At 36.8% G+C, this 15,911-nt stretch overlaps 1 protein-coding gene across 1 annotated transcript; it reads left to right on the top strand.

Annotated features, from left to right (window-relative positions):
* Positions 1–11,619: 11,619 nt before the first annotated feature.
* On the top strand, positions 11,620–14,515 carry LOC131937867 (uncharacterized; the record flags this gene model as incomplete). Its single annotated transcript, XM_059295560.1, has 5 exons — positions 11,620–11,703; positions 13,017–13,098; positions 13,220–13,368; positions 14,075–14,175; positions 14,221–14,515. Coding segments are annotated over 5 exons (711 nt in total), but the record flags the coding sequence as incomplete, so codon positions are not given.
* Between the last annotated feature and the right edge of the window lie 1,396 nt (positions 14,516–15,911).

Genomic DNA, 15,911 nt, shown 5'->3' with positions numbered 1-15,911 from the left:
ACAGTGGAACAGGGTTTACGAATCTTACCATTCTCTGACCCATATTGATAGCTTCACTATCGTTTTTGTAGTGTCAGGCCGCTCATAGATCGACCTAAACATCTGGGTTTCGAACTCGTTTCTTGGGGATTAGCTATTTTTCGATTGAATAATCCAGACACAGTACATACTACGTATTAAGTCTCTTCACCAGTCTTTTTAAGTTAACGGAATCTACTTCCATTCAGATCATACTACCATACATGGAGATACATGGAGAGTGTTTCATATATTGTATCCTAAAATAATTTAGCTGTGAAAAGCCTATTATAGTATGCAAACTTCTAAGAAATGAAACCATAAATATCATCTCCCTTTATACAGAGATCACACTACAGACAAGTTCTTTGATGACATTTTAAACACCTCCGCCATCATCCTTGCTTCCATCGGTGTACCTGGCAACATTTTGATCATCGTCACTTTATGGACTCTAAGAGCCAAAAACCCAGGGACCTTGTTTGTGTTGGCTCTTGCTGGCTCTGATGGGATGGCTCTGATATTTAAAATTCTACTACGTTTATTGCGCTTTTACAGCGATTACCTAAAGTTGAATTGGATTTTCGATGCGTTTATTTATGTTTGCCATTTGTTCTTTTCATTTCTTTCATGCTGGATAACGGTATTAATTTGTTTAGATCGATTCATAGCGGTTTGGTTCCCATTGAGAAAATCAATCATCCTGACGTATCGACGTAGTATAATATTTCTATGCACTGTCAGTGGTGTAACATTTATGATTTCATTCTTAGTCGAAACTTGTTATTTTTTTCAACAAAAATGTAATGCTTATATTTTCTTTTCTTTCAATGTTCTTTTCAATGTACTCATTCCATTTATTTTGTGTCTTATTTTAACGATCGCTGTTATTGTTAAACTTTACACACACAAAAAAAGAAAGGAATGGATTTTCAATGACACTGTATTTAGCAGTACAAAACAAACAGAAATAATGTTAACTTACCTAATGACAGCTGTTGTTATTGTGTATATGCTATTATACTTCACTTTAATAATAGAAAATGGGTTTTCGTTAACACAAAACATTGAATGGCCTAACGAGTTTGGATTATTGTATAAAGTTTCAATTATTTGTTCGGACATTAATCATGTTTTTAATTTCGTAATCTACTGTTTATTGATAAAACAATTTCGGGCTCGATTTTTAAAAATCCTGCAGTGTAAAACCAAACTACAAGGGTAAAAATGTATACTAAATTTCAACCAGTTCATCAGCTGATGTAATACATTTTTTACCTACTACAAATGGTTAACTTAACGTGCCCAAACTTAAAAAAAAATAAAAAAATTCAGTCATCCCTTATCCCCTATAAGGGTCGTTGATGTTTTTTTTTTCCAGTTGTTTCTGCCATCTGTCCTGACCCTCTGGTGCACTGGGTAGTTCTTTAACAATCAGACTAGTCCAAACGTTGATGTCCTCCCTCCATTACGTGCTTGCTCTGTCCTTAACCTCACTCCTGGCACTGTGCCCTGTATGATTGTTTTGGATAGGACTTTTGTTCCTGTGACATGTCTACCATTTAATGTAACGATAATAGTATGTAACTAAATATTTGTCGTATTGTTTGACATATTTATTATGAATACATATTGAATGTAGTACTTTTACTTTAAATGTTTTGTACTATCTTTGCTTTGTATTAAAAAAAAACAACTTTACAATTCTAATTATTTTTAGTGTTCTTTATATTTGATGCTTTGATTATTATATTCTTTAATGTTTACACGTTATGTACCTTTTAAATATAGTTGTAAAGTGTTTTTTTTTAATATGGAATTAAATGTATTAAATATGATTCGTTAAATTAATTTTGTTTCAACTATTTTCACCAAGTAAAAATGTTTTGATAGGAAACAACGGACATCTAAAATGTATAACGCTGGCACAACTAATGTGCCTGTAACATTTAAGCTACCCTGACGAACCTGGCAATCCATGACGCACATGAAGTAGATTTCATCTTTGTCTGTGAGTTTAAATACGGACGTATAGTGTGTTCAGCACATTGCCCAGCCGCATTTACTTCCCCTTACATGAGTCAGATACTCACCCGAGCTTGGTTTACAGTATAATTTAACATGGGAAGTTGAATTATCAATTATCAGTTATCGTTTGATCAAGATGATATAATAGTTCACACTGAGTTACACTATCTAGAGTTCCCACAACTTTTCGAAAAGCGGTAAAATGTACTGTTAAAACAGTATTTTATCTAGTTTAAATAATTTAAAAAATCGGTAATTTAAAACAATTGGGGAGGGGTGGAGTGTCAGCTCGAGCTACCGCACCAGGTGACGCCCCACCCTTTGAGGTCACTGAGCTAGCGTTAAAAGTGGTCTCAGTGACGTCATGCCGCGTGCGCACCATCAGCACTTGGTCAACCATATTTATATCAATATTCACGTGAGTAGAATAGTATATGGTGAGGGGGCGGAACATTGTGACGAAACTGCGTGTACACTAGTGATCGTGTCTGTTGTGAACACCGGACACGCCTTTCGGGTGATCCGATGCATAGCGCAACATATAAATAAATAACCACAAAATGGTTACTAAACAAATATAAATGCAATAAAGGCTTGTTGAAACTAAAATAATGTAATAGGATCTACACTATCTACACCCAGTCTGAACAAAAGTTACAAAAGCTAGAAAAACTATGATACAGTGGCTAAAAACTAGTATAGAACTATCCTATACTTACCTTGGAGATCTGGACGAAACTCAGGCCATATTACACGTTTTGTTTTCATACACCTTACATAGGCTACCCTTTTATAAAATGGTACAAACCGGACTATTACAACTCACAGCACGAGAACTGAACAAGGACGACCGGGATAGGGTACAAAGTAACAACAATATTCACCCCTATTCATCCTCTTCACTCGTTCACTACAGTGTCATTTGTTGTAAATCTAAAATGTATATTTTGTTGTTGGCAGAGCCGGCGTTAGGGGTACGCGGGGCCTATGGCCAACCATCCGCGCGGGGCCTTATATTTTTTTCATTGGTGTATAATTAAATAAAACATGTACAGTGAGGCGTTTTTTTTTTCTTCTCAACGCGAATTAATATTTATAACGATATATATGGTATTTTTAAGCTGTTTATCAATGTCGTATTAACATTAAGACACTGATTAACAAATAATTTGTTTACTTAGAAGTGCTTTTGAAACGTTGCTTGTTTCTTTTAAGGCTTTTTGTTTGAAAAGTAAAAAATAAAACAGATATAAGTTTGATACACGCATTAAAGAACGTCAGCTTCAAACCTGATTTTTTTACATTAATGTTTATTTATGAATATCTTACCAGTACGTTCACAAACGAAGATCTACTTTTCTTGCCTTTCGTGACTGGAACTGTTAGCAAGATTCTGTAGGCGATCGCCGTATTGGGAAAGGAATCCCGAATACTCCAAATGTACTGAAGGCACTGTTTGGCTGACTTAATACCTTCGGGCACTTTGAAGCAACGTTAAATCGGTCCACAGTGGCAGGTGATAGTATCGATATTTTCTCAATTTATCGAGTGTTAACAGGGACATTCAACGTGTGGATGCCGGGGAAAATAGCAAAACATTGATAGATTTCGGAATAAGCTCGAATCGTGAAAAACACTGTTTACAGCTATAGATATCCAAAGGAAATGACTCTCAAATGTAATCACGGACGCTCAGTGAGGTGGAACACTGGGGGGGGGGGGTGACAGTTGTTGGGGTGAGGTGAAGCCCGTGAAGAATAACTGTACATTTAAATCTATGGGATGCCAAACCCTAAAAAAATCAGTTCGGGTACTACGTTACTGGATCTCTGACCGCAGCCATTCAAGAGAAGGTAAGTGTGTATAGAGCGTCCACGTATTACATTACAGGTTAAGACCGGGTTCTCACAAGAGAAGGTCCGTGTCTATAATTAGAAAGTGATCCATGTGACAGCAAGCTTCATGTTATTTATGAGTTTCGCGATGGTATGCTCGGACTGCCGGTAATTTAGACGTTTTAGAAATCAGGAGAACTTTACCATAAAACAGTCTCGGCCCCATGTATCAAACAGTATAGACTTTATAATTTGTTTAGTGTGCCTACACTATTTTAAAACAAGAATCACTATGGCCTTAACTATTATACGGAATATCCCTACACAGAGGCGTAGCGGGGGGGGGGGGGGGTTGAGGGGGGTGCAAATCGAAAGTTTGAGGTGTGTGTGTGTGGGGGGGGGGGGGTTGCAAATCGAAAACTTGAGGGGGGTGCAAATCAAAAGTTTGAGGAGGGGGGGGTGCAAATCGAAAATTTGAAATTTTTTTCCCGGGAAGGGTCGCTACGCCTCGGGAAGGGGGGGGGGGTGACACCATTAAGTGCCGCACCGGGTGACACCCGACCTCGCTACGTCACTGTCCCTACAATTAATTAAAATAAACATGTGCTTAATCACTTTACGAATACCGTTAAAGTTTACCAAAATGAAAATGGACATAATTACTGTATAAATGCCCTTCAAAAATATAAAAATAAAAACAAGTATAATGTATTTAAAGATGACCTGGCAATATATAAAATAAATATGAACATAATTACTGTATGGATGCCTATCAAACGTATCGTGGTGAATATGCATAAAAGATGTTACACAAAAGATGCCCATACAGTGTATAAATTATGATTTTAGGGATAAATACTCTGGATTTCCGGGGCATGTCCCCATCCGCTCCCCCCCCCCTCCTCCTCTGCAAGCCATCATCAGGTCACTGACTGTTTACTACAGGCACCCCCGCCTGCTCACTAAAAATAAAACGTCTTCAACGGTCCGCAAACAATAAGGTATCTTTTTACGTTTTTTTCCGATTTTACTTCCCATGTCAGGTTGGGTGCTAATTCGCGACCGCCATCTCTAGTCACCTCAGGACAATTGCGAGTCGACCATGCTAGCGATGTGTGACACTAATGTCTTCGTATCGAATAACGGTCTGTACCAGTCCATGTACAGGATAACTCACTAACATCAGCCGTGGCCTCAGTTTTAACATCCAACAATTTCGGCCATTTAGTTGGGTTTTTTTTTAAATTTAATTCAGCAAAGATTATTTAAGTTTACAAACTAATTCAGGCAACAATGGCGTTGCTGAAGCGCGGGGCCCCTTCAAGCGCGGGGCCTAGGGCGACCGCCCCCTTTGCCACCCCCTAACGCCGGCTCTGGTTGTTGGACACAACAATTCGAGTATGTAACCGTAAGTAAAGTTATGCTTTCGAAGCAGGCGATCACTCGGGTATAAACTACATTTCGATGAAACACAAACTAATCATCAGCGCCGTGTGGAGTGTTAGTATAGGATCTAGCCTGACTAAACTGTTATATAATGACCACATTTTTTAAATCGTTACTTGGTAAAACATCTGTCACTGTGTAGTGGAGATAACAATGTATATACAATAGTGACATTTTACAGGAGTAACTGCCCTTGTTGTAATCTCCACCAGACGTTTGTCAGATTTCCTGATAATTTCTAGGCATGATGCCATTGAATCAAATTCTTTGAGAAACAGTATGGCATACTTTAAATTTGAAAATACCTTTAACGTGCGTTGGAATATTACTCAAATTAAAGGTCCATTTTTAGGGTGCTACAGAGTGTATTAAGTTTTTAAAAAGTATGGGGGTCATTTTTAAGGGGAGGGGGCTGTACAAATACCGGCAAGGGAAAAATTGGACTCGTTCCATATTTAAATCAATTAATTAGCTTCGAAAAGATAAACCAAATTTATATTACAGACATCTTGCTTCAGCAGATTACTAAGCCAAAATGGAAAAAAAACCTTAAATATCATTTAAGCTCATGTTATACATTTAACTACTGCTATATATCAAGCTTTTTATAAACATAGACATAGTTAGAACCCGTTACATTTGGCACGATTTCCATTTGGTTCATCAAAGATTATATATATATATATATATATATATATATATATATATATATATATATATATATATATATATATATATATATATATATATATATATATATATATATATATATATATATATATATATATATATATATATATATAAATAGATACACACACAAACATATATATATATATATATATATATATATATATATATATAAATATAAATATATATATATATATATATATATATATATATATATATATATATATATATATATATATATATATATATATATATATATTATATATGTATTTCAACAGTGTTGAGACAAAAATGTGAAAATATATGCCACCAGCGGTACTGACAAACAGCAGCTGCGTAAATTAATACGCTTAGACGAACAGCTAATACTACAACACTGAAAAATAATCCCTTCATCTACAAACGAGAGATTAAGTTGTTCACATAGCCAGAACTACCAATTATTTTTTTTTCTTTACTATTGGGCAATCGTAGGGAACGTGCTGTTCTCAAGTGTGAGATAAAAACTAAACAATCTTTATTATATCGTTTATTCGTTGTGACAGTGTGTATTAACAGTTTACATTATAAATCACCCATTGTGTATTAAACTTTTAAATAGTTCTAAATACGCGCGTTAGATATTCATTTTGGAAAGGTGATGGTAAGATTGAATAATATGTTTATATATATATATATATATATATATATATATATATATATATATATATATATATATATATATATATATATATATGCATTTTATTGTGATTTGGATATATTTGTAGGTCTTGATAAAAATTAACATGCTCTCGCGCATAATTTTTTATAGGAATTTAAAAAATAAATTGTATGCCACTTTTTCTACCAAATAGTATCCTTAGTAAATGATCTAGAAAAGAAAATTAAAATCTAAACAAAACAATAATAATTTCTTTTTTGCTGTCTTCTGACAACTTTGCAGCTAGTATTTGATATTTATACCAGAGTGTAACAACGGTTCTTCATAAATTAATTTAAAATAGTTATAAGTGTAAAAAAAAATATGCTTCCAGTATGATCACAAAGAGGAAAACATTTATTTACAGATATAGGCTACTCTCTAAAGGCTCTAGAAAATGGCATATGATTATTTACATCAACTGCTATTTGTATTGTCTGTGTTCAACGCAGAGGCGTAGCGAGGGGGGGGCGGGGGGGGGACATATGTCCCCGGGCGCCGACCTTAGGGGGGGCGCCAAATTGAAAGTTTGAGGGGGGGGTGCAAATGAAAAGTTCGAGGGGGGGTGCAAATCGAAAGTTTGAGGGGGGGGTGCAAATGAAAAGTTCGAGGGGGGGGGGGTGCAAATCGAAAATTTGCTCCCGAGGGGGGCGCCAAATTGAAAGTATGTCCCCGGGCGCCGGGAAGGGTCGCTACGCCTCTGGTTCAACGTGTGTTATGTACAAGGTGAGTATCTATATATATAATTCTCTTCTTGGAGACGTTAGAAAACAAGCTGTAAGCGCGCCTTGCAGTCCCCTCTCTTCCTCTCTAGGAAGTCAGGTGAGTTGTGGTTCACGCTAAATGTTTACAATCGTAGAGCCGGGTTTCTTGTTATGCTGATGTTTAGAATACATGTCTTTTTACTTGACAGGTTCAACCCAATGGAACGGGGCTAAGGTAGTTGATGGAAACTGCTTTGTGTACATAGGAATAGTAACAACATGGGAAGCAGCCAAGGTCAGACATTTTATAAATGAAGTTCGTGGTATATTTTGTTACTCAATACGCATGTAATATATTTTTTGTTTGTTTCATATAGGCATCCTGTGAAAAAATGGGGGGTACACTTGCGACTGTTTCTTCACAGAATCAGCTCAATAATATAAGTTCAGCGTTTAATACAGGTATGTTTATACTTTTTTTATAAAACTTAGAGTCGTATTAAATGTGTTATATTGCTGACATTGTGTCAAAATGTTAAAAGTGCAATATGTGATTTTTCTATATCACAATATGACGCTAAATTTAGCACAATATATAAACTTGAAAACTAAAAAAATTCTACTGTTAACTGTTCTATATTGTTGAATAAAAGTATTACACTTTCCTAATTTATAAAAACGTATTGAAAACCAAACTTTTCTTTTTTTAACTGTTATATATTTTGAAAAAAGTATGATACTTTTCTAATATATAAAAACAAATATACACGCTTCTCTCTCTCTTCATATCTCTCTCTCTCTCTCTCTCTCTGTCTATCTATCTATCTATCTATCTATCTATCTCTGTCTGCAATTTTTTTGACAACGTTATCAGTATGTTAAGTTATATATGGAGAACTTGAAGACTTTTTGTTGAACATAGTTTGTTGGATGTTTTGAATGGGTAAACCAATTTCATTTAAAGAAGGAAAATAAAGTAAAAGACATATTTGAATGTAGAAACACATTTATAACTAAATTGTTTTTCGTCGTGACAAGAACGCAATAAACAATGGCGTCACATGCCACATGTTTAAACTAAGGAAATAACACAACGTGTGCATTTAATATGGTGTTGTGCTAACTAATAATGTAAAAAATTGTTTTTTTTTGTTAATATGTATTGGTAGTCTATGTTATTTTAAATGTGTCCCTTTTTAAGCTATTTAGTTATTTCTTTGCTTTGTCACTAATAGCATTCAACAAGTAGTAAAGCACATAGCGTTTTGACTAATAACATTTTTATAAAATATTATTTTTCTCAATCAAGTATAACATTTAAATATATAGACGTATAACTAACGTGTAACGGGTACCGAAGACTAGTTTATTAAGAAATAGCCAAGTCATTCTAGTAATCTTATATAATAAAGTCTAGTTGTGTATTTTGCGTATTCAACAGACTCAAATTGTTTTTAAAATGCATCGAAAGACGTTTTAATAACAAGCTTTTCTGTAACAAAAAATACATTTATTAAGTTTTTTTTTAAATATAATAATGAACTATTATTTAATAATTAAAAAAAAATAGTGTAGTCAGCAACGTAAGTGATGCAGCCAACAAAGCTGGGTTGATTAATGGGAGTGCGATATACATTATTAATTTGTTTGTTTTTCTGTCTTTCATAATTGAAAATAAAATTGTTTCCTTTTTATATATTTCCTCCATCAAATATTTTCATTAATAAAACGAACCTAGAAAAAAAAACACTAGAAAAAACTGAAAATCTAACAACATAAATTACTTTTTCTGCCTGTCTTGAGTCAAAGTTTTCAGCTAATTTTAATGTGATGAACTTACTCGAGGGTATTTTCCAATCCTAAGACATCTTCTGGATCGGCGCTAATGATAAAACAACCGAGGGAAGATTTGTGTGGGTTGAGAACAATCAACCAGCTACTGCACTGAACAACATGACTTGGTTTAGCGGAAGTCCACAGACTTTCAAGGGTAACCTATTCGACTGCGTAGGAATCTACTTTGGACGGATATTTGACAATGAATGTTCTCAGTTTCACCATTACCTGTGCATGGAAACAAGTAATTTTTTTTTCTTTCTTTTAATAGCTTTGATTTCCAAACTGAGAGTATCGCCTCCTTATAGAGACTAGTGCCAGGGGAGGGTAAAATGTAGAATCTAAAAAGAAAAATCTCATATTTAATTTAGTAAATACCTATATGATAATACCATAACTTGCGTTAATTACATAACAATCACTGTTCTTATCCCGTTGCCTGCAGTCATTTTAATTCGATTAAAAAATGTAGGGACAGCTCATTATAGTTTATAATGATTTGAAGTTATGCAATTTACAAAACCTCGGTAGAATATACAATTTGTAGTTTTTAAGTGCAAATGCTCAATGTTATATAACATTTTGTTAATAAAAGGATTTGTGACAACCTGTTGAGAAAATGATTTGTGTCGATATCTATAGTCACACCAAGACTTTAACGTGTTAGGGGCAGATATGGATTTATAATCTACAACAGACAATACACAACAAGTTAGACACAATTACGATTTTAACTTAATTAGAATTAGCCTGCGTGTACAGTTTTTTAATCACATTTATACATAAATACATTAAAATAAATAATAACAACCAAGTTAACACTTTGAGCTTGTATATTTGCCTCGATCGTTGGTTTAGACACATAGATTTTTTTCAGTCATTTTTTTCTCCGACGGGGGGGGGGGGGGAGGGGGGTGGAGGGTGCACCTGAAATGTTTGTAAGTGGAGGGAGTGGCGGACATTTATCAAAGTAAATTTGTTTATATATATTAGAAATATTGTTTCTCTTTCGTTCACTGTGGCATGTGGCCCTAGTACAATTTCCCTTCCCCTCCTTTCCGAAAAAGATGCTTTAAAGAAATTGTGTTTGCATAATGTATATTACTAGTAGTACTTTTTTTAACAAGAACGAAGATATAACAAAGTATGTTTAACATAACGTTTTTTCAATAAATGTGATAACATGTGAGACATATTCCAATATAAAAACTAAGTGAAACTCTTTAAAACTGCAACAACATACACAATAAGAATAGGCCTACAGGTAAAAAACGTTAATGAATTACATTTCATGGAAACATTTTTAGACCATTGTTATTTAAATTTCGAAAAATATGAGTACCCTGATTCAATAGTACCGGCGAAAACTATTTAGTAACCTACTTCTTTTAAGATACATACATAAAATTAACTATTTATATTGTTAGAGTATTTAACGCTTAATTGTTACTTGACTAAAACTAGTACAAGTGATAGTAATCAAGGGAAATTACTGGATTGCTTTTGTCCCATAGATGTGATACATTTCCGCACCTGTTGTTGTCGGGTACATTCTTTTTTCATAGTTTAAATCAGGGGTCTCCAAACTACGGCCCGCGGGCCGGATGCGGCCCGCGAAGTCCTCTCATCCGGCCCGCGGAGATCTTTTTGTCCAAGGAAAAATCGTCTGTTGTTGATGGCTGAGGAAATTTGCCCAGAAAAATCAAAGACATGCCTGGAAGAAACTAGCCCCCGAACTGAAATTGATGGGTAATGCGGCCCTCGGACTGAAAAGTTTGGAGACCCCTGGTTTAAATGATCGCGAGTCATCAAAACACAATAGTGATGTATATTTCTTATTTTTGCTGTGTGCTATATTTGTTGTTATAAGCTAAAACCTACCGATAAGCGTGACCCTAACGACTAAGTTTTTAACATTTTTTCTTAGTTACTGAAACCCAACAGTCTTATAAGCGCATTCACCGAATCCCTTTTTTAATAGTAATATAGTTCGAACTGACAAAATCCGATTATGAATCATGTGAGTCGTGTTTCTTGACCTCATCCGAACACCATTTTGACTGAAACGCCGAACCCTTGGAGTTTGATATAACCCACGTTAAGAACCACTGACCTATAACAATTCTGATTTAGTTCTTTAACACTTTACCTACATTTAAAAATTTCAGATTATAGACGTGTTTTCATATTGCGAATATGATTTAACTTTTATTCAGATTCTGCTACTACGAAATGTGATGTCGCATCGACACAGGACACAACCACAACAGCTACAACCACACCAGCTACAAACACACCAGCTACAACCACACCAGCTACAACCACACAAGCTACAACCACACCAGCTACAACCACACCAGCTACAACCATACCAACTACAACCACACCAGCTACAACAACACCAGCTACAACCACAAAAGCCAAAACCACACCAGCTACAACCACACCAGCTACAACCACACAAGCTACAACCACACCAGCTACAATCACACAAGCTACAACCACACCAGCTACAACCACACCAACTACAACCACACCAGCTACAACCACACCAGCTACAATCACACAAGCTACAACCACACCAGCTACAACCACACCAGCTACAACCACACCAGCTACAACCACACCAGCTACAACCACTGCACATAAAACCACACCAGCTACAACCACACCAGCTACAACCACACCAGTTACAACCACACCAGCTACAACCACACCAACTGCAACCACACCAGCTACAACCACACCAGCTACAACAACACCAACTACAACCACACCAGCTACAACAACACCAGCTACAACCACACCAGCTACAACCACACCAGCTACGACCACATCAGCTACAACCACACCAGCTACAACCACACCAGCTACGACCACACAAGCTACAACCACACCAACTACAACCACACCAGCTACAACCACACCAGCTACAACAACACCAACTACAACCACACCAGCTACAAACACACCAGCTACGACCACACCAGCTACAACCACACCAGCTACAACCACACCAGCTACAACCACACCAGCTACAACCACACCAGCTACGACCACACCAGCTACAACCACACCAGCTACAACCACTGCACATACAACCACACCAGCTACAACCACACCAGCTACAACCACTGCACATACAACCACACCAGCTACAACCACACCAGTTACAACCACACCAGCTACAACCACACCAACTACAACCCCACCAGCTACAACCACACCAGCTACAACCACACCAGCTACAACCACACCAACTACAACCACACCAACTACAACCACACCAGCTACAACCACACCAGCTACGACCACACCAGCTACAACCACACCAGCTACAACCACTGCACATACAACCACACCAGCTACAACCACACCAGCTACAACCACTGCACATACAACCACACCAGCTACAACCACACCAGCTACAACCACTGCACATACAACCACACCAGCTACAACCACACCAGCTACAACCACTGCACATACAACCACACCATCTACAACCACTGCACATACAACCACACCAGCTACAACCAAACCAGCTACAACCACACCAGCTACAACCACACCATCTACAACCACTGCACATACAACCACACCAGCTACAACCAAACCAGCTACAACCACACCAGCTACAACCACACCAGCTACAACCACACCAGCTACAACCACAATAGCCAAAACCACACCAGCTACAACCACACCAGCTACAACCACACCAGCTATAACCACACCAGCTACAAGCACACCACCTACAAGCACACCAGCTACGACCAAAAGAGCCACGGCCACACCAGCTACAGCCACACCAGCTACAACCTCACCAGCTACAACCACAACAGCTACAACCACACCAACTACAACCACACCAGCTACAACCACACCAGCTACAACCACACCAGCTACAACCACACCAGCTACAACCACACCTGCTACGACCACAAAAGCAAAAACCACACCAGCTACAACCACACCAGCTACAAGCACACCAGCTACAAGCACACCAGCTACGACCAAAAGAGCCACGGCCACACCAGCTACAACCACAACAACTACAACCACACCAGCTACAACCCCACCAGCTACAACCAAACCAGCTACAACCACAACAGCTACAACCACACCAACTACAACCACACCAGCTACAACCACACCAGCTAAAAGCACACCAGCTACAACCACACCAGCCACCAATACACCAGCTACAACCAGACCAGCTTCGACCAAAAGTGCCACAACCACAAAAGCCAATCCCACACCAGTTACAACCACATTAGCTTCAACGACACCAGCTAAGACCACAAGAGCCACGACCACACCAGCTACGACCACACCAGCTACAACCATACCAGCTACAATCACACCATCTGCAACCACACCAGCGACAACAACATCAAATACAGTAGCTACAACCACACCTGCTATCAGCATACAGCCTAAAACCACGCCAAATAAAAAACCTCGCCGGCCATATCATCGTCGGTTGAAGCCATATCGGCCACATCAACGCAGATTACCAAACAGGAAAAACTTGCGCAGGCTAACACTGAAAAAACTAGAGCCAAAAAAACATCAGTTTCAACCACACCAGATACAACGACAGAATAAACAACTACACTAGCTACAAATACATCATCTACAACCACATAAGCTACAACAACACCAAATACAACCACAGAACAAACAACTACACCAGCTACTACTAAACCAGCTACAACCAGACCACCTTCAACAAAAGAATCAAACAATTACATTAGCTGCGCATACAATAATTACAACAACAGCTATTTCCAAACTAACATTCATAAAAACATCAGAAATACAGCAGCTACAATTACACCAGCTACAAACACATCAGCTACCAAGACACCAACTACAAATACACCAGTTATAAATACACAAGCTACAACTACAGCAGGTACATTTAGACCAGCTACAAATACACCAGCTACAAATACACCAGCTACAAATACAACAGCTACAAATACACCAGCTACAGCTACACCAGCTACAAATACACAAGCTACAAATACACCAACTACAACTACAGCAGCTACAAATACACAAGCTACAAATACACCAGCTACAAATACACCAGCTACAAATACTTTAGCTACAGCTACACCAGCTACAAATACACAAGCTACAAATACACCAACTACAACTACAGCAGCTACAAATACACCAGCTACAAATACACCAGCTACAAATACACCAGCTACAAATACACCAGCTACAGCTACAGCAGCTACATATAGCTCAGCTACAACTAGACCAGCTACAACTACACTAGGTACATTTAGACCAGCTACGATTGACCAGCTACAACCACACCAGCTGCCAGTAGGATAAGGCGACGTAGCATACTGAAGGTGGCTAAAAACAAATGAATGAACTGTGAGCAGCTGAAAAGAGTGGCAGAAGAACGTAGACAGTGTAATGTTTTGAAATAGACGCGGCTATGTTTGCAAAAAACGAAGATGATGATTTTATTTAAAGAAATCGTACTTACTGAAATAAAGTTTGTTAGATCAATAGAAAGTTAGCAATTTTATTCAATTAATTGTATTGCCTCTGTAATGTCAAACTATATAAGGGAACTAACTATGTATGTTTTGAGCTCTAGCATTGTTGAAGTAGCGTCCCTTGGATTTTTATTTATTTTCATTATCACTTTTTAAAAATTTGTTTTAAAAATATGTCAAGCAATAAAATTAAAGTTAAAATTTAATAACTTAAAGCTGTTTTGGAAACGTCGATTACACTAATTTTCATAAGTTTGTATTGCATATAAACCGTTGAAAAGCCGTTTTGAATAATGTGATCAATTCAAATATTTTTTTTTAATCCGCCATCAACCTCTCATTGAAGTTAACCGAAATGGCCAGGGAGAGTAAAACAATGAAAGTTAAAACAATTGGTTTCCATGATAAAGTATACAGAATCGGTCTATGGGGTATAGCGTCGTTATGTATTTTTATTATTTTATGTAACATTCCCTATCACATTGACTCTAATAATCCAAATTAAAAATAAAAATGTTCGCTAAATTACTATTAGACTATATTACTAAAGATTATTTCTAGTCTTAATAAAACCGGAAGTCATTTTGCACTTACAACACAAATGTTATAAATATTCAATTTTGGTTCAAAAATATGTTTTCTGGCACCATTTGGTACCAGCTTTTTAAGCCTATTAACAAACAGTAAATGTATAATTTATCGCATATTATAATTATAATGGGCTCAATCAGCCCTTTATAAAAACATATGTAAACAAAAAATTACAAGACATGTCTTTTTTCCAACATGGACATTCAGAAAGCTTATTTATTAAACTATAATATTTATATACATTTAGCATTGTATATCTAACTTGTTTTTGGCTTTCACCGTTCAACTTTAGACTTCAAATTGAACGTGTCTTGAACGTGTCTTCTTTAGTGTGGGATAGTTCTTGCTTAAGGTGTTTATTTACTATGTTGATTTACTGTCTAGATGGGTTAAAATTGCATTCCATTGTCGCTTACAAAAATGTCAAAATAAATCACGGGTGAGTTTAAAGATGTAAAAGGAAAAAAAAAATATAAGGAAAAATAAAGATAGAGAAACAGATGGAGAATTACAGGTATAATGAGAGAGGTAGAAAGTT

This window comes from Physella acuta, unplaced genomic scaffold (assembly GCF_028476545.2).
Source record: "Physella acuta isolate Inbredline_101_S28 unplaced genomic scaffold, ASM2847654v3 ptg000224l, whole genome shotgun sequence".
Taxonomy (NCBI): domain Eukaryota; kingdom Metazoa; phylum Mollusca; class Gastropoda; family Physidae; genus Physella; species Physella acuta.
The sequence above is the reverse complement of the archived record's forward strand: the minus strand, read 5'-3'. Positions and strand labels throughout refer to the sequence as shown.